General features: G+C 37.1%; 2 protein-coding genes across 3 annotated transcripts in view; both read left to right on the forward strand.

Moving 5' to 3' along the window:
• The window catches only part of LOC139139848 (tRNA (guanine-N(7)-)-methyltransferase non-catalytic subunit wdr4-like), a 36,421-nt gene extending 26,751 nt beyond the window's left edge, over positions 1 to 9,670 (forward strand). Inside the window, exons 3-9 of one of the 2 annotated variants that reach the window (XM_070708787.1) lie at positions 1,063 to 1,194; positions 3,546 to 3,702; positions 5,643 to 5,755; positions 6,567 to 6,627; positions 7,092 to 7,430; positions 8,330 to 8,405; positions 9,363 to 9,670. In XM_070708787.1, coding sequence (XP_070564888.1) covers positions 1,063 to 1,194; positions 3,546 to 3,702; positions 5,643 to 5,755; positions 6,567 to 6,627; positions 7,092 to 7,430; positions 8,330 to 8,405; positions 9,363 to 9,535 — 1,051 coding nt within the window. In that variant the 3' untranslated portion in view covers positions 9,536 to 9,670. The remainder of the gene's footprint in view (positions 1 to 1,062; positions 1,195 to 3,545; positions 3,703 to 5,642; positions 5,756 to 6,566; positions 6,628 to 7,091; positions 7,431 to 8,329; positions 8,406 to 9,362) is intronic. The other variant, XM_070708788.1, reaches the window with a different exon arrangement.
• Positions 9,671 to 12,878: 3,208 nt separating this feature from the next.
• On the forward strand, positions 12,879 to 19,481 carry LOC139139852 (sphingomyelinase C-like). Its single transcript, XM_070708793.1, has 3 exons — positions 12,879 to 13,054; positions 13,199 to 13,252; positions 17,716 to 19,481. The coding sequence occupies exons 1-3, from the start codon at positions 12,994 to 12,996 to the stop codon at positions 18,996 to 18,998; spliced, it is 1,398 nt and encodes a 465-aa protein (XP_070564894.1). The 5' UTR covers positions 12,879 to 12,993; the 3' UTR covers positions 18,999 to 19,481.
• Positions 19,482 to 21,067: the final 1,586 nt, after the last annotated feature.

A 21,067-nucleotide genomic window follows, 5' to 3' on the forward strand; every position in this document is an offset into this window, starting at 1 on the left:
ACATACAGTATGGCCTTGAACTTTATAATTGAAATATAATCATGTCGATTGAAACTAGATAAAAATATTTCCAAACTCTGATTTTTTGTTAAGCTTTTTGTCATATTCTTTGCCTTATGGAATGAAAAAGTTTGCAGACTGTAAGAAAATTTCCTGTACACTATAGCTTTATGACACTGGCATGAGAGCAATGCTACTATCAATTATATACCCTGGAGCTCCAGGGCCTATGCATCAATTGACAGTATGAATGAATTTTTCAAATGTTTGGTATTTCATGACAACAGACAAACTGCCACACTGTTATTTCAATAAAATGCTTAAATAAAAATGAGGAATCATCAAATATCTGTCTTTTGAAATGAATCAGCAACATACTGTATGTATACATCAGAGAATTAGAATGTAAAACTGTTTCTAATGACAATCAACTTCCATGTGCATGGTGCATGGAGCATGTATGTGTACTTCAATATATTGAATCTATGAAGTTTTACACTAGGGCCTAAAATTGGCCTATCCCAATGTCTAATCCCATTTTCCATCTGAGTACACCATATTTTAAAATAATTAGCTTTCATTTAGTGAACAGAACTACCTGTGTATAAACTTGATCAATTTAGTAAACAGGTATGAAAAGGAAAGGTTTTATTTTTCTGATGTATGAAGTTTTAAATCTTGTTGGACAAAAGTTGATCCTTACATGTATATGTATTTCAAAGAAAACTGTAAAGTAAGATTCATTTTGGGAGGTTCACTCACAGGTTTTGCAGTGTGAATTTCAAGTTGTTCTAGATTTAGTACATGTACATATTTAGGTTACGGTACTTTAAACTCTGTGTTAGTAGTGATATCCTCCTCTATGCCTGATTTTATGAAAAGTATTGTTTTACCGGCAATATTTCTGGAGTTCAGTAAAGACAAATGCTGTCAACGTATACATTCATGTACATTGTTCAGCGTGACGAGTGGCATATTAGTAACACTTTCCTCTAATAACACACTCTTTTCTTCATTTAAAAAATGACAATTATTTTCTGTGCTTACATTTTCAACCTGTAGTGATGACAATGGTAGTGGTCGTATCTTAGCATATGGCTTTTCAAGAAGTGGACAGTACTTTGCCTTGTGCAATGATTGCAAACAACTCAAGATATGGAACACACAGACAGACTGGAATCTTCATAGTGAAAGGTACAAAAGATTTTGGATTTCTAACTTGTGTTATTCAATGGAGTACTTGTGTCCGTGTGTCTGTGTATGTATGTGTGTATGTATGTGTGTGTGTGTGTGTCCAAAAGTAAAATAATTGTGCAGTTTCAAAATTTTAGAGGCAAGGGAGGATATCATTGTTTCTATAGAAACGGTGCATGAAAAGGACTATCCAGAAAATAAAAATGTGTATAACGCTCTACAGGCACTATGGACTATAGACAAATTGAATTATCAAAATTTATCTATTTTGACATTTATAATGCAGTCCTCATTTAGTATGGAATACTGATTTACACCAGACTTTGTCAAATACCGTACTCGTCCGAGTATAAGCCCCTGCTCGTGTATAAGCCCCCCTACTGATTTTAGAGGATTTTAGAAAATGCATTACATCCGTGTATAAGCCCCTACCCTAGTGCATGGATGTAAAAAATAGACATCCATGCCTAGTGTAACTCCAATACAGAAAGGTTAGGAGAGTATATTTGGTCATTTAACTTGGTAAAATTTATTTTAGATGATAAAGAAACCATTAAAAGATGTTAAAACAATGGGAAACTGGAGTTCCCTTGACAATATCGTAAGGAAAATGACACGTTTTTCCAGCATTATCTTGATTCTTTGACCCTACTCACCCCCGTCGCCTAAATAGAATAGTCTCACTCACGTCCGCCATTGTTTATTTTCATTCACGGCCACGATGTTTTCATGCTTGAAACATGCAGTTTCTTTTGTTTGAAGCAATTATCCTTTCATTTGTGAAGACTTTCCCTGGTGACTATAACAATTTTCACTGCTATGTTGTTGTTTTCACAAGATGTAGACAGTTTGATATTGGAATATTGAGTTGCCTTTCCGTGTGGGCAATGCATGCCTGTTGAAGCTGTTCACATTACTGTTGATCAGCAGCATACACATGACGTCTTTGTTTCAAGTTTGGGGGGTTTTTTGACGCTGAAATTTCACCAAAATGTCACTTCTGTATTCAGAGACTGTACAATCAATTTCTTTGGATGTGTAAGTCGATTTTGAAAGCGATAGAAAGATCGAGTGGTGTTGAAAAAAAATCGTGCATAAAATTAGCATAAATTAAGCGTCCATGCCAGATAACATGGGGTTGCTCGAGTATAAGCCCCTCCCCTAGTTTTACCGCTGTTTAGTGTTGCCGAACCGGGGGCTTATACTCGGACGAGTCAAGTAAATTTTATTGCCATGCTGATCACATCACCATATTTAAAGTGCAGTTCATCCCATGCTTGTCTTAAACTGAATAAGCTTTCTTGGGGTAAGAAAGCATTACTTAAATGTGCGCTGGTTGTTATCCGTAAAACCTGATTTTAAACAGCAGCGTCTTTTTCAATGTGAAAGGTGAATTTTAGGAATGTTGTGACTTCACTGCATTCAGTTTTAATAAGGCATGTCAAGTTGTAGCTAAATCAAACTTCCTTCTCATCTTAAAGGGACAAAGTCAGCCATTTTTCATGAATTTTGTTTGATGCAAGATATTTCTTATATTGTTTGACATGTTGAAAGATACTGAATAAATGGATGACTATACATATGTTCGACCCCGGTTTTAGACAAATGAAACCATCGCAAAAATGAATTAATGGTCATTCATTTTCACGATGGTTTCATGTATTGTGTCTAATCATGGTCGAATATATGCATGGTCATCCATTCATTCAGTATCTCTCAACATATCAAACAATATAAGTAGTATCTCCTATCAAACAAAATTCATGAAAAATGGCTGAATTTGGCCCTTTAAGATAGTATGTGCCTCGAAAGTGAAAGACTTAAAATTTTTGTTTAAATTTTCCACAAAGAATCTTCCAACCTTTCTCTTTCAAATCAAGAATGAAAATCAGGGGTCATCATGCAAATTTCAATCCTAGGGAAACAAATTACCCAAGATTTACTGATATTTGAAATTCAAAATGGCTGCTATCCCTGTGATGGGAAAAATACAATTTTCGATTTTCGAAAAACTAAGACAGTGAAAGTTTTTCTTCCTGCAAGGGCTTCAAAATTAGCCCCCCCAACTGGTAGATCAGAAAAGAATTGTAAAAATTTGAGAGTCCGATTGTCTGTTCTCGAGATGCATTCTACTTTACCCTTTCACCCCAGTTCCCTGTATACAGGTCCAACTTTGCCATAGAAAACAATGGATTTGGGACAAACCATGGTGGTGAAAGGTTTAAAACAGAAGATATACATGTGTCTTCCTATCCTGCGTCTCTATGACCAGACAGCTATTGCTAAAGGCACACATTTGTCAAATTTCTCATACTTCTACATATACATGATGTTGTTTTTCTGTGCTACAGGAGTGTTGCCAAGAGATGTACAGCCCTGGTGTTTACAAATAAAGAAGACAGCATACTTGTGGCAGACAAAGCAGGAGATGTTTATAACTTTTCAGTAACAGAGCCTGAGAAACCAGGAGAGCTGGTGCTGGGACATCTGTCAATGCTGCTTGATCTTGTAAGCTTTCAATTTTGACAATATCTCATGACAGGTATCGTCAATGAGATTCCACTGTAACTTGTCAATTACAGTTTTTCATTTTATTACATGCCTCGTATATCGAACGTCGCGCGCTCCATAGGATTCAATGGTAACTCGCCGATGACGTCGCGGGCCGCATAGTCATCACTGGACTGAAAGTGAACCGGAACTATTTTCAATTTGAAAACTTTTCGACATAAAGTCTTGAAATTGCATGTTTTGCACAGAAAATCCGGTTTATGGAAAATTTCGCATAAAAATATTGATAAACCGCATAACAGTAGTTTAAATATATCAATGCGCCATTCGATGATGAAAATCGTTCTATTTTTAACCGTTTTTCGTCTAAAATGAAAATAAAGCATTTCACTATGATTTGCCAATAAACGTAAATATTTTTGGTGCAAACTGAGTAAGAGAGGCATGTAATAAAAATATTATAGCCCAAACAAGGGACTATGTACCCTCGGGGCAGGAGACCATTTGCCCTCCTTACGTCGGGCAAATGGTCACCTACCCTCGGGCACATAGTCCCATGTTTGGGCTATAATATATACTACTCCCCCCTAGCATGTTGAGATACACAGTATACAGCTTATCAACTCAGCCTGTACATGTATAAACTGCATTGTTAATGTCCAGACTTGAATTCAAATGTAAATAACAGTGCATTTTACTCCTATAGCCACTGAGTTGACAAGCTGAATATTGTAATGGTGTTTCAACATACTATTGGCAATAGAACAAGAACTTGCAAAGGTGTAGGGCTGATGCAAGACATTACATGCACTGGTGTAGGGCTGATGCAAGAAAGTTCAAAATATTACATGCATTGGTGTAGGGCTGATGCAAGAAAGTTCAAAATATTACATGCACATGAGTAGGGCTAACTTACAGAAATTCCTAAATTGACCCAAACAATTATTATGTAGGGAACACGAAGGGGAATGGGGTTTTGGACATGGAAAGTGCTCTAAGTGACATGCTGCATGTATTGTTAGTGAATACCAAACAACATTTAAAGAAACTCTTAAAGCTGCATGTGTCAGTCAGAGCAAAAAGATGAAATGTGTGCACAGTACATGTGCATGGTTTGAAAGAATTCATCAAATGCTACATTGTGTACAAAAGTTTTGATGGAGGATGATCCTTTGTCCAGCAGTGTGCAAGCAGTTCATACTTGGTATGGATAAAAACACAGGAATCTTCTAAGTGAAGAAATGATGCAACAGCTCTGTTGAAGCATTTAAATGTACTAGCTTTATATCAAGGTGAAGTGCAGGAGTTAATTTTCAACTTGGGCACATAAGACCCAAGGGGAATCAGTAATAGCGCCCTCTAGTGTGCATCATTTTCAGGTTTTCAATAGTTTTGCCTGATATATCACCACAGCCAGATGAGTTTGTTCATATTGCAATTCATATGAATTAAAGGCCCAGTCACTGTAATCTTTGACGATAATTTAAGTATTTTTGTACCATATATCAACAATAGTTTCCTTATCAACTCTTTACTGCAAAACTTTACTGTAAAATACTTTACTGTAAAACAGCCCAGTATTTTAGAATAATGTCGCAATATACTCACACATGTACAGTAGTCCAGTATGATGCGGTCTTGAATCAATGTTGCAAGGTTTTCTGTATTTGCTATGCAGTGTACATTGCGTTGTTGTATTTGTTAGGATGCGATAATTGTGTTTTTCCTGAATGTTTGAAGAATTTCAGAGTACTGCTTTTATACTTTGACAATTGCAAATATTATTCCAGTCAGCACAGCCTGTTTACTTGTCGTCTTGTCATTGAATGAATAGGCTGACAGCAGCAAGCCATCTGTCACTGGAAGATCGTATTGTAGACACAACACCCATATGAACTGATACTATTCTAAATAATGACACATACCTTTTATTTCAGGCCGTGTCAAGGGATGACAAACTGATCATTACAGCTGATAGAGATGAGAAAATCCGAGTTAGTCTCAACCCAAATGGTTATAACATTCAAACATACTGCCTGGGTCACTCAGAGTGAGTGGGAAATTATTTTGTTTTATCTACACTTTGATATGCATTCAAACATCAGCACCTATTTTTCAATCCACATTTTGTCTTCAGTACATTTTTGAGAGAGAGAAAAAGTGCAATTTGTCAAAGCAGTGCTGATCATGATTGTATGTTAATCACTATATGTAATTGTATGCATAATATTTCAACTCACTGTGGAAATATGGACAAACTTTTCTGTTTTGCTGCTTTGTTCAGATAATCCAACTCCTGGTTGCACCCACTGTTATCATTGCTATGGTCTCTATGATATATTGTTGACAACAAAGTAACATTTTTGTTAATCTTGATGAATGCATAACTTCTTAAAGTCTTGTAAAAAATTCAGATACATATTTATTTTTGCATCTTAAAGCCCCACTGGCTTTATCTTTTTGCATTTTATTTTTCGATAAGATGGTTTGAAATAAAATACAACTTCGGCCGCCAAGTGTATATGTGTATAAGCACGTGGATTGTAATAATCAATCAAATTCAGCACCAAGGATTGGAAAAGTAACATTTTGAAAGACATTATCGTGTAATTATATGAATGCAAAACATCTCTCTAAAGATTGGATGATATTGTTTTTGGTAAATAAATGCAAAAAGGTACAGCTAATGGAGTTTTAATGATAAAGTATGACATGGTAAGGAAACAGCTGCACTGTTGAACTGTTACTGTATTCACCCCATTTTCCTGTAAGCAGGTCCTCCCTCATCATTGATAATAATAAAGAGATTGGTCAAACCATAGCAGTGATAGGATTAAATTATCTCTCTTATTCTTTGACAGATTTGTAAGCAGACTAACCATACTTCCATGGAAGGAAAACATTCTGTTATCAGGTTCAGGGGTGAGTATGTCCATGTGTACTCTTGTCCCTCATGACATGGTTAATCCTTTGAGAGCCAAAGTCAATTTTTGTCGCCATAAGAAAATATACCCCTGTCACTTTTTTCAGATTTTAGCAAAAATTTTGATAAAAAACTGTAGCCAATGAAATGTGATGTGATTTTGTTGAAAATTATCAAAAAAAATTCATTAAAATTGGTAAAATTTGCACTAAAATTTTGATGGGACACAATACAACACTTAAATGGGATCACTTGATCACTCAAATTTTTTGGTTTAAATACGATGGCACTTTCTTCTGTCAATGAAGTTGATTCAGATATTGATAAGTCATGGCAAGCAGGAGTGTAACTATTTACCGAGACATGTCAATATTCAATGGATCTGCTGCTATCAACCCTTGGATTTCACTTTTTTTGACTCACAATGTATATCTATGTCTGGTTTCTATCTGTCTTACCGTAGGATGGCACAGTAAGGGCATGGGACTACAATCAGGGTCAACTCTTACAAACTTACCACTTAGACAAAGACGATAAAGACCAATTGATGGCAGTGTCTTGCATCAGCTGTTCAGAGAAACACAATTTAGTAGCAGTGATGGCAGAGGGTGTCTCAGCTGTCTGGGTTCTACAAGTCCAGGAAATCAGTGATAAAATGGACATTTCATTGGTGTGTAAACTGAAGACAGAGATTCCTCCAGGACATGCACACTTTCATGAAGACAGTTTATTGATTCTGCAGGCAGATAGTGATCAGAAAGTCATGTCTTACCACTGTTGCAGTAACAATGGAAAACTTTCAGTAAGTTTGAAAATATACTTACATGGTACCCTGGGTATAATTATGACACTTTGCCATGTTTGGAAAAATGTTAACCACCTCACTGTGTCATTGAGTTCAGTCTCGGAGTTATAGTGGTTCAATTTAATATCACATCAAATGGGAGATATATTTTATCAAGTTTTGGATTGCACATCTAATATAATATCGAGCAACATATTCAGTATAATCGCACCTTATACATGTAGTTCATACTCCTCGTTTGTACCAGAATTGCCATAGTCAGCTATGATTATTAGTATTTTGTTGTGCTAATCAAGCAAATTTTCACGGGTGTCACTTCAGTAACTCAGCATTTCAATTTCCTCCTTTTCAGTGATAAAATAAATTTGTTCTTTGTATTTATTTCTGATGAGTTGATAGCAAAAGTAACTTGGATCAGATGAAGAAAATATTAATGAGCTATTTGTGCACTGAAGTTCCAGTTTGTACAATGCTGAAATAAAACCATTGTTCCATTTGATACTGATGTGTCGCAGAACTAGTCATGCCTCCAATCAAATTTCTGTTTTTGTTCATACAAAAGCACAATACATACGCCCTTTTTGGTAACTTGTGTATGTATGAAGAGACTTCAATGTTTTTGATAACCTTCTTTTGAGTGACCTCCACATTTCTCTTGTCGCTCCCTATCATTGATCCTTGGAAAAACCGCAGTTCAAATTGTTGATAAATTGTAGAATAGTGTAAATGGTTTGTTCAGCTGATTGTACATTCTTCAACTGATTTTTCAAACAGTTTGACTCCACTCTAATTAATAACCTTGCAAACTTTAAATACTTTACAACAAGACACAACAGGTTTTTTCAAAAAGTTAATCAGTTCATTCATATTTTTTCACTGTAAATGTTATTTCCCAGGTAACACCTCAGGACCAAGCAGGAATCCAGGATGACCTTCTCCAACACATCAAACAAGATGTGGATTTTTTCAAAGGTAGGATTGCAGTGACAAAAGTTTTCTGTTGTGTCCACTGTGAAGTTGAGTGACAGATTCAGTAAACATAATACCTCTACTATGTTAGGTGTGTTTGATATTCTGAAGGAATTTTTCATCAATTTGAAAAAGTTCAACTAACTTTCATCTATGTGTCAGTGGTTTGGTTGACGTAAACCTTATCTTCAGCATCGCAGGACTTTTAGCAGACTCATTGATACTTGACTCTGATTATCAGTATCAAAATCAAAATTCCACTGTCCTGATTATATCGGAAAGTTATGTTTTATCAATGGCAAACACCTGATCGAGAGTTTCAGTATAAAGTTATTGAAGTAGACCTTTAGACAGCCTCTGGGCACACATTGATCATGATGTGCAAAACTTCTCAGAATTTCTAAAAACCTGCTGAAAATGTGCATAGAGCAAGTACATGTCACAGATTGTGAAACACCATTGAACATCACTAATGGATACCAACTTCTGCAGTATACAAGTTACTCATGTTATATGCTGTCAGTGTAATATTATATCATGTCATGTTATATTCTGTCATATCATGTTACGTTAAATAATTCTGGTTTGCAGAAAACATTTAGTGTTGTGCTGCTATTTAATAATACTGTGCATGTGACAGATTCTAGTTTCTTACTCTCTCACTTGATGGGACTCTTTGCTTGCACATCAAGACAAAACAATGCATGTACATGTGTTGTATTTCAAGCACACATCACAATTTGTGTTTCCCTCATCGCAAATGAAATAATTTATGTATTAGCTTGTGCATAGATAAAATGATATATCATAACACCTAATGAAGTGAGTTTCTCAAGTTGGAACATGATGCCAAAATTTATTCTGATGAGTACAGCCTGTGATGTTCTTTCATCATTTCTCTGTAGCATAATACACATGTAATCAGATCCAATTCACAATTTGTCAAATCTTTCTTCACAGACGGAGTAAAGACGGAACCTTTCTATGCACATTTACACAAGAAATCCTTCGACAACATACAAGACTACCTCTCAAGGAAACGACAGAGAATTGAAGAAAAATCAGCCAAACAAAAACTCCAGGAATCAAAGACAACAGCCACTGCTAAGAGACAAAAAACTGATGATTTATGAAAATGCAGGAGTTTTACTCATAGTTTATCCACGATATGATGTTTTCATTTATAATGCAGTCTTTGTCTACTGGATTAAATAGAAGAGAAAATTTGATATTACATTAGTAAAATAAAGTGTCAACATTTTATGATATGTATATTTTTGTCTCATATGTGCAAAGTTAGTTGCCGCATTGCCATCCAGTCTACCATCATATGATCAAATTTGCATGATTGTCATTCTGTATTCACTTTATTGTAAAACCAAAATTGTGATGGCCTAGGTTCTTGCATGGCATGTAGGGATTGCACCACACTATGAATCGACAGACACAATACATCAGATCCCATGACTGACCACAGTCTATTCATGATAAAAGGTAAATCATTGACAACTCTGTCCAACCCCAGCATTTAGCAAAATTAGGTCAAGTATCCTTGGTTTACAAGCAGTTTTAGAAGGCAACTAGACTTGACAACTAACTCATGACATTTTGTCATAGTTGAAGTAGGTGTGAGTGAGTGTTGCACTGCTGTGGTTACCATGTCTCACGTCAGTGTGTGAAGTAAGTGAACATCTTGCTTTAAGGTACATAAATGCCTACACTGACATAATTATAATAAGGTCAAAACCAGATGAAAAGTCGTCTCCCTCCAAAAAAAGAAAAAGCATTTAAAAAGTGCACATCTGATTCGTTATGGTGGAGATTGCACTGTCGGGGGATGGTGAGTTCAAGACTCCAGCACAGTGTTGTGCCCCTGAGCAAGGCACTTTACTCCTCAGTGCTCCATTGGGGAGTTAGTGTGTTATGTGTACCTCATCCTGTAATTGGGCCAACGTCCGTTGGATGATAGACTGATAAAAAAAAAAATTATAAAAAATTTTATAAAATTTGGGTATAAATGAGTTGACCCAGAAAAACAAAAAAAATTGAACTGTGGCTAAACAAGAATTTGGTCATGCAGTCAAGTACAGGTAATATGTGTAAGGCCAATTTTGCATGATGATTTTGTAGCTCTCAAAAATTAATCATAAGGTTAAGAGTATTCTAATAAGTAGAGTTAGTTGGAGAAATGTCAAATTTTTCATTGTATTGCAAATTCCAAAGTACCTGTATCTGGTAAGTTGATTTGTCCTCCCACTGGTACTCTATTGCAGTGACCCGTTAGATTAGTCTACTGTTAACCCTAATGAGATCTACAAAATGGGATTCCAAAGTGTAAACTATTGCCCCACTTCTACAAGGCTATATGTTTGTAAACAGAAATGTAAACACTACACCTGTAATCTCACACTAACACTGTATTAAAACACAAATCCTATAAAAAGTGGGTCAATATAATCACGTACAAGCGTTGGCTATTCTTCTTGGAGATGTATTCTGTATCGTTGTGTTTTTAGGGTGGATTCGGTAAAGCGGTTGATTTTTTGAAAAGGAAAAAAGTTAATGTTAGGCTCTTTAAATAGCGGGGAGGATTTTGACCCAAAGGGGCACAGAGGTGGTCAGTGGTGTTCTTGTGCCAGCTTATCACAGCTCACCATCTGCAATTGGTTCGTTCCCTTCAAAGATGAAGAAATTCACACGGGTTTAAATATGGAAGGACAGTGCTAGTAGGAACATATAAGACAATAGATGTTAGGCATTTCTCACTTTTTTGTTTAGATTCACAATACAAGTCACACTTTGTAGTTTGGCATCTGCGTGTTGTTCTTTCACAGACTTTGACAAGACTCTTATTTGAATCAGACATCGATTTTGTTTGAATGAGAAAATAGACCGGAATATGCACACGTTCTCCAATCTTTAGGGTACTTGGACAGCTAATAGCAACCAGCCTATTTCCAACCAAAGAAATTCCAACCAAAGATGTTAAGTGTATATAGCATTTAAAGAATTTTGGACAAAAAATGTTCGTTTGGATATGAAAAAGCTGTTCACAACTGCCCTCCCATCACGATTTGAATTACTTCCCCTCTCAACCATAATTTTCCCCTCCCCACTGCCGAAAACTACCCACTGCCCTTTCCCCACAGCAGGAACTCCCCATTACTCTCTTCCCATAGCAAAGGTTCCCCCTCTCCCTCTCATCAACACTTGGTTTGTCTTTCCCGCTTCATTGTGCTTAAAATAAAACTTGCACGAAAATTACCATCACAGACATAAAACATTTCCTCTTCCCTGCCCCCGCATGGAATAAATATCTACCCTTCCGCAACTGAACCATTTGCGAACATCTTTCACACGACCAGCTTCATTGGCTGCCTCTGAGTGTATCTGAAGGACATATCGTAAAGTGCCCTTTCAAAATATATCACTCTGCAGTATACGTCCCTTTATGGTAGTTTGCGCCTCGAAAGTGAAAGTCTCAGGCTTAACTTTTACTCAAACTTTCCTCAAGGAAACTTTCAACCATTCTTTTTCAAAATTAAAAATATACATCGGGGGTCACCATGCAATGTTTGGTACAGAATCTACAGAAACAAATTACCTTGGATTTACCGATATGTGAAATTCAAAATGGCTGCCATCTCTGTGTTAACTCTATGGAGAAGAATAACATTTTCAATTTTCACAAATCTAAGACGGTGAAAACTTTTCTTACACCAAGGACTTAAAAACGAGCCCCCACAGGCGGTAGACCCACAGGCGTGCTGTTTACTGGGTAGTTTGTATGTGTAATAAACTACACTTAGGCCCTATACAAACTGCTCAGTAAACAGCACGCCAGTGGGTAGACCAGACAAGTATTGGGAATTTTGAGCGTCCAAATTTCTGTCCCTGAGGTGCATTCATCCTTTGACTGGATACTGAAAACCCAAGATAATTTGAGAATTTTATGGCAATATTTTTGTAAGAAATCTCAGGACATCGTGACCATACTTCAGTGCAATTATGGTCAGTGCAGTTTTTTCTCCCTGGCCCAATGAAAGAACTGAAATTCCTTCCCCGCCTACAGTAAATATCGTCTTTTTCTCCCCGCCCGCTGAAAAGCTGTTCACGAACACCTTTTTGCACGAACACTTCGTTGGCGGCAACTAAAAAAAACAGCAGCTACATTTAGATGTAGGTAACAACACCACTATTCTTACTCCATAAGGCAAGGTGATTCTGAAACAATTACTGAGTCTTCACGTCTTCTGCATTGAAAATGTTGTGTGGTTAGGTGTGATCACATTGTATGTTCAGCAGTGATGTGATACATTCATCTGTTTTCATTGACATTGTGTTTATATTGAAAAGAAACAGAGTCATTTAGCGCTGTCTGCAAGCTAATTATTTACAATTATATGTATCTGCTGCGTAAAGTCCGTTTCTAATTGTCTGATGGTTTATATATTCCTGTATACGACGACCCTTGTGATCAGAGGTCTCTCAACTACAACTGATATCCAACAGGTGTATTTCAGTACACACCGTTCGAACAAGCAAACACAATCCATTCTGACGAGGCATCTCCCAGCTGTCGTCATCCAAAATGTTTTGTAGGCTCTCCTTTGCAATATTGTTCCTGGGATTCACAAGTTCATCCTTGTCAGGTAATAACTTAAAATATTGTCTCCAATTATTTTTTTAATAATTCCCGTTTTGATCTTGCTCAGTAACTTTTATTCCAATCTACGTATACGTCAATGTGCCCTATGGATTCCTTGATTTTTTTTTCGTAATTTATCTCTTTTCAGCTGAGATTCCATGTGAGGAGCCTCTGGTAGTTGACCGGCCAAGCGTCTGGATAGGTATGTACGAGAGAGAGAGAGAGAGAGAGAGAGAGAGAGAGAGAGAGAGAGAGAGAGAGAGAGAGAGAGAGAGAGCAGGCATTGTGTCTAGAGATGTTAGTGTTATTGGCTATCAGTAGAGTTCAAATTTCATAAATGAGCTCTCCAGACACGGATTTGTTTCTTGTGACAATTTAAAATGGTTATTAACTCATCACACACCATATTTGCAACCCTTGCCGGTGTTAGAAATCGTTGTGTACAATTACATACCAAATTTTTATATACCTTGGGTGACATGCTAAGTAATTTCTCACTTATATCTCCCTCTGATTCTCATACTTCGGTCTTTCTGTAAACCGAAAAGAACGTATAGAAATGCTGTTAAACTTTCCTGAAAGCGATGCTCGTACGGTAAAAGTGGCATTTCTTTATTTTCTAAAAGTTGCACCATTTACCTAAAATACCGAACCATTTCATGGTTTATATAGGTTTCACAATAGTAAAAATCAGTATGTCGTCAACTTTGCCGTAAATAAATAAATCAGTCTGAACTTTGGTATTAATTAAGAAACGCTGCAAACAGAATGAATATACCGTCCCTCGTCACGCAGTGTTGTTTACAAAGCTGTGTGACCAGATTATATCTTAAGCATCTGTACAATATGGTAAAATGTCTGTAGTGCGTGTGGATTAGCGATTTGATGAATTCGAAATTCGTCATATATCCATGTAGGTTCACTACATTTACAATTTCTTCTTCATCTTTCTTGAGTAAAGTTTAAGTGTGAAGCATTAGTCTGCAGGCCATGTTATTGTCAACGATAGGCAAATTGAATGTTGTTTCAATGAATTCAAGTCCGGACTATAATTTAGTTGTGCAGCATAACATTTGGTATTAAAAACATACAGGCAACGTCAACAAGTCGAAAACTGGATATTTTGATACCAGTTTGGGAGTATGACTGTATTTTGAAAACAGGACAAAATTTCTTGAAAATACGTCACAAATACAGAAGTTCGGACGTCAAATTTTTAACATAGTTGGTGATGATAGATCCTGACAGAAGTTCCTCACCTGTCGAGTAAGCTGTCGAAATATACATCGTCGATAATTCTAAAAATCGTCCAACGTTTAAGCTAACCATGCGTTTTTATTTGATAGTACATTTAGCAAACCATCCAATAAATGTAAAAGAGATTATGCACTTTTCGATGGTAGTACAATTGCCAGGATGATTCCTAGACTACTCAAATCACACTGTTGAGATGACACGGTTTTCAAACAGAAACCCTGACCCGATCTATTTTTGTGTATTATTGTAATCATTTATAGCATATTCTAACTGTACCGAAAAAGAAATTCGTAACCGGTAAGATAAAGTTATTTCTAACAGATTGATATCAGCTGTTTGGATCCCTTATCAATTTACTTGATTTCGACCTTTCATCTGTCCTGAAAGTCGGCGAGCGCAAAGGGGTTCATATAAAACGGGTCGATATACTTTGCTATGATCTTAGTGGTAGATACGTTTTAGCGACTGAAAAGTGAGACTTGTACACTGCAGAAAGGTGTCATATCAGTCATAAAAGTTGAATTATGTTTTCACACATTACGCTGCATAAAGCTGGACTTCTCTGTACCAAACTATGTACAAATAGTTTAACATTATCTTCGACACCGTAATCTTTCACGTATATGCACAGTAGAGATGTTGAGATTCAGTGCACCTTGAAACTAAAAAGTTTCCCCACGGTTACTTTGAACTATTCTTTTTTAAATTCAAGAACAAATTACGTGAAATTTACCGTCCGATATTTGTAATTCAATATGGCCGCTATCCCTGTGGGGAAAATCAAATTTTCAATTTTCACGGAAACAAAACTGTAAAATCTCACCTACTCCAGACAGTGCAGCGAAAACCCTTCTTCAACTGCACTGTTTATGACTCAATGGCACAAGCTTCAGAACGAGTCCACACATAACAAAGTATTGTACTATTTAAATAGTCCAAATAGCTTTCCCCGAGAATTACTTTTTAATTTCCATGCTGATATTGTCAACAGAAAAAGACTCACCTTCCTTTAGGGTTTCCTAAAGTCTCTGCACTGGAAATTATACTTTTCCTTGCTCAACTCAATATACCCATTTCAATATTTCACAATCGGTTATTCTATTTCACATTCATGCAACTTTGTCACTTGTTAAACTGTTACTATTCAAGCCCATATTGCGTTGACAGGATACCTTGTAAATTTATTTAGATATCTTCACAGATGTGAGCATCACAGATTAACAACACTATACTATGGCACCAAGTAATTCTCGTCAACGTAAACCTTTATGATATCGTATCCTAATTGGGACTTTGATAAGGAAATAATAGGAGGGTCGCGAACAAAACAGACAAAATAATAATTATAGATTTTAAATAAATATATTGTCAACATACAGAACCATCCAATTTTTGCGACACCAATTCTCTGAAATCAACAGTCGCCAATTATCCGTTTTGTATATACCTTGAACGATTCTGATTTCTGTAGGTCTATAATCATGATGTGTTTGTTACCAATGTTACACAGCGTAACATCAGGTGTTGTCCACAGTGTTTGTTTTTTCCGTTTTGCATCCATTTTAATTTCTACTTTGGGTAGGAAACCCTTCACAAGGATGTGTTATTTCCACCATTATTAAGTTTATATGAAAACTATTAATACAGAAACCGTTCCTAATTAGTGATTACTTGACACCGAAACCATGCAACACAATCCAGACAATTGTTTGTTTTTTTCCACACTAACGATATAGCATAACCGTGAATTAATTCGGAATAACCCCCATACCGCAAATTTGAACTTCAACCGTCCCAGTTAAGTCTATTCAAAAGTGTTTTAATTATTCCGATAGTGTGTTTATCGTCCATGCCCACGATTTAGAGTTGACCCTGTGACCTAAGATGGGAAAGGGCAAGGTCTAAAGTGTGAATCATCAATTTATTCTAATTTTAAAGCAGATTGTAAAATCAATCTAGACAACAGCTGCATCAGATCACACTGTGTCCTGAGTAACTATCTGACATACAGTTGCTAATCACTAATTACTGTCTTGTTTTTCCTGCGTTGAATTCGCTCTAACGCCCGGACCGATCCTTCAAACATCTCTACAATTTCTTCAAATGCTACAAAATCATAATTGCATCGCTCATTTCTTTTCAAAATAATATTTTATATCTCATTTTTCAGGTTAGTATTCCGGTTCACAAAAATTCTTGATGTACTACATGCACCAAAATTCAAAGACTTAAACTTTGGTTCAAACTTTCCGCAAGAAACTTGAAATAACTAGTATTCCCTTTTGAAATCAAGAATCAAAATTAGGGTTCGCCATGAACTTGAAGAGAAACATTAGCAAATATTATCCGAAACTTGACGTTCAAAATGGCCGTCATTCCTGTGTTAACTCCATGGCGGGAAATGATTTTTTTTCGATTTTTCAGAACAACAAGCTGTTGAAAACGTTATTTACTCGCCCCGAGCTTCGAAATGAATGCCACGAGTGGCAGGCCCAAATAGAACTGTAAAAGTTTGAGAAACCGAGTATCTGTCGCCGAGGCACATTCCACCTCAATAACCAGGCCGTATCATTTGAAAGGCAATTAGTGACATCGCATTAGAGTCAGCACGCTAACATTTCTAGTGAGCCCGAGAAATGTCTTTTCTTGAACTTTTAAAACTAGTCTATCATTAGGTTATATGAGTCCCAAGAATTGCCGTGCCGTGCAGCCAGCTTCAACTCGCTTACTCTAAATGTTAAGAACTCTGTGAAGAAATTAAGGAATACAAAACGGCACAGTGTACAGGTGACAAAGAAACGACAGGTCCCATTAATAATCTCGCCATGGAGGTATCGCGTCTATCATGAAATTCCTGGAGAATGGCAAGATGGGAAGCATCCATCCCTAAAATTTAACAGTGAAAGGAATACAATCATTACATACCTCACTCTTTATTACCTATATGACTAGTAACAAAGACAGCAGCACATTTGCTAATCAACTAGAGACTCACTATATCTATCTATCTATCTATCTATCAACACATACAGATGGAAAGACACAGACTGAGACAGAGGCAGGCTTAAAATCTTATTATTAAATTTACTCAGGCTGTAACCACCATCTTTAATTGTTTTCCAGTGTTTTCCTCGCCTTCGGCTCGGGTATCATCGATATTACCGCCATGAGTAACATCCCTTGGGCGGACATCAAATCGTGATCTTTCTCCCTTGCTAGCGGATGTTGTTATTTAACTATCGCATATCCTGCACAATGCATTGTGTTTGCGATGCTAATACTTTATGTGTCACTCTGCAGAGGAATGAGAACGTGTTTTGTGGGATAAAATTACTATTGCAAACATTGGTAAAAGTTAAAAGCTGTGGACCTCTTAATGTTCATGAATTTTTCCGTTGTTTTTCGCAGACGATGTGCCTGATTGTGAAGCAACGGAAGAGCATTGTAGCTTGTTCGGACTGGAGTACGTCTGCAGCGCATCTATCGAACCCTCTGAGGAATCCACTGAAGAGCCAAGAATTCCGTTCCCATGGCCTCTGCCGTTTCCTCCACCAGAACCACCTGTGAGTGACCCGTTTTGTAAGAATGGCACGCAAGTTTTGTGTAAGGTAGAGCCAGCTGTCCAACTAACTGATTCCCAATCTGTAGATGAACTTAAAGTAATCGCATATAACATTTATGAACTCCGATATGCTTTTGTCCAAGATGGACAACGCGAGCGCTCATGTCGAGTTCTGTTCCGCACTTTAGAAACCACTCCCGATGTCGATGTAATAGTATTCAATGAAGTCTTCATGGGAGGGTGTTTTGCAGATTCAGGCAAGGACCTTGACCTCCGCGAACTCCTACGTTACCATGGTTTCATCTACTACACGGCCACAGTCGGTGAAGCCGACTGCCAGTTTCAGGTAGCGCCAAATGTTGAAAATGGAGGCGTCATCGTTGCGTCACGTTGGCCAATATTGTATGAGGAGGAAACTATATTTGAACATTTTGTCGATATCGATGGCATGTTTTTCTGCAAGGGAGTCATGTATGCAAAGATAGAAAAAACAGTAAACGAGGAAAGCAGACTTTATCATGTCTTTGGAACACACATGCAAGCTTACAGAGGAGAAGCAAATGATGAGACACGCGTGGAACAGGCAAAGGAAATCTACGAGTTCATGAACACTTTTGATATTCCTGAGAACGAGTCTGTGATATATGCAGGCGATTTTAACGCCGATGCAAAAGCCAATGCACAGAACGCAATCGATGTAATGGAAGCTATGCACGCAACAGTGCCAAGACTTATCGGTGATTATGACTACACTTTCGACCGCATCAACAACGACCTCCGTCTCGAAAACGATAGCTATGTCAGTTTTCTCGACTACGTAGTGTACAGTAATGAACATTTGCTGCCGGATGAAGAGACCGCGACACTTGAGGTGCTGCGAGTCCGAGATGACTGGTTTGACATGTGTGAACAAAGCCCTCGACGTAGACACGTCTATCCGAACTCGGAGGAGTGCATGCAAACTATCAGCGTTGGCGACCTGTCTGATCACTATGCTGTGAGAGGCATCTTGAACTATCCAAAGATCATACCCCCGGCCCCAGTAGACACTGGATCACTGACTACCATGAACACAGTATTGACATTGGCATTGATCCTACTGGTACAAGTGGTTGTTGGACTCAGATAATAATGTCACGAAAATTTACATTTCAGATTTTGAATCGCGTGTAATTTTAAAGGTATCAGTCCATTAACCATTATCAGTCCATTAGCCAGGGATGTGTCGATGTTGTTTTAAAATTTTCTTTGGTTTTAATTTCTACTCTATTACCGGCTTTCAGTTGATAACCCTTGGGATATACAACGCGCTGGATTTAAGCGTGCATTTTCCCTAATCAGAACTGATGACGTTGCACTCCTCTGACACGGGTGTCTTTCATAAGTCTTCATCCCAACACAAACTGGATAAAACCACGTCAGGATTGTCATCATGTCGAAACTTTATCATTTTTGAAGTTTGAAAAACAGACACACGTTTCATGTAGCCATTGCAAGTATCTCAATAATTTGCTAAACGCGATGTTAACTCATTTATAACAGTTCTTGTCAAACTGTGAGCTCTAATATTATAGTCATGTATCTGAGCAATAAAGTATCCCGTTGACAGGTATACGAGTAGTTTAATAATTTTACGATATATGGCAGAATGAAAGCGAGCGCGTATATGAAGCAGGCAGTACATTCGAGTGAAACTTTTGGAAAGTGAGAACAACGTTCTTTTCGCATAACGACCAATTAGATCGCTGTATTTCGTCATCAATATTCGAGTTGTAAAATAATAAATCCTATGTGACATCTCCATCAAAAACAGTAGGGCGTTTGCATTTTCGTTATCGACATTACTGTTACCGTCATAATGATAACTTTTAAATTAAAAACCAACGATAATTGTACTGCACACGTGTTATCATGAGTCAATTCGGAAGGGGCGTTTTTATTTCTGAACGCAACCAGCGACGGATCAGCTCGCCATTTGGTTACGATAGCATTTTAATGAACTTTGATAAACATGCATGCCCTAACAATCAATGAACCAATAAAATTCTAAATGAATTCAGAGCTGCAAAAACGCCAAAGCGCGAACTGCAGAGAATAAGAAGTTGGGGACTAGATTGACAATTCACCAACAGATTTAAACACCAAGCCCGAGAAAAAGATAACTGAATTTATTCATTCATTAACCCAGCTGTAAAATGAATAAAAGTCAGACATGCAAGCAATTCTTCAGTGTTAATCATGAGTAACTTTGCAAAAATACTCGTTTTCCGCTCCTTTATCGACGATTCATGTCATTATCGACCTGCCATGTCGTTCTGATGAATAATATTATGGTGGGGTCAAAAATCTTAGCGCGAATCAGAATTGTCCAAATACTTTGAATACCCGTCCATCTGTTCTGTCTTTCTCGCAATTATTTTTCTCATTCTCAGGTAAAGTTCGATTAAAAATTGAAATCTAAAATAATGTTCAACAGGGATACATACATACATATCTCCTGAAGACGTGCCCCTGGAACTTATTTTCTATTTCTGGGAAAAAATTCGCACTCTGATGTCTCTGCAAAATTCCAAATGCTATAGATGAACGTGTGTTCTCTGAACCTTTTCTCAGACTCGTACTGAAGCCCTCTCGGCCATTTTGCAATTTGAAACCTTTGTTCAAGGAATTTGTGGAATGAGCCATTCTACAATTTCATAAATTTTCCAATTATTTCGTGATCTTATTTCCTACCATCACCCAAATCATTACCCACTCCCACATTTTCAGTTCATCTATGAGACAGTTTTGGTAAAGCTATTTAAAATACATAGAATTCCAAGAAATAGACTCAGTCCAACTGCAACTATTGAAGTCATCAGGAAGAAGCAGGAGTACAGCAAAGTCTTCACACAGTGTGGAGAAATGAAAGGCGTACTCGATCAATTTCTTCAATCTTCAAACGATCTTTATTTATAAAACCGACGTTTCGGCAATGCACAGATTGCCTCAGGCCTCCTCAGGGTAAAAACTAATAGATAAAAGCGCATAAAATAGAACGTGTCAAAGGAAAGTGAACGAGTACAGAAAAGTAAAATCATGACAAAACCTAACAAAAACTTCAAAGGCGATTAAAAAATACAGTACTCAGAATACAGACGCCTAATTTATGTAAAATACAAGAATAAAAATGAGAATGTGAAAGTCAACATAGGTAAA

The sequence above is a fragment of the Ptychodera flava genome, chromosome 9 (assembly GCF_041260155.1).
Source record: "Ptychodera flava strain L36383 chromosome 9, AS_Pfla_20210202, whole genome shotgun sequence".
In the NCBI taxonomy this organism is placed as follows: Eukaryota; Metazoa; Hemichordata; class Enteropneusta; family Ptychoderidae; genus Ptychodera; species Ptychodera flava.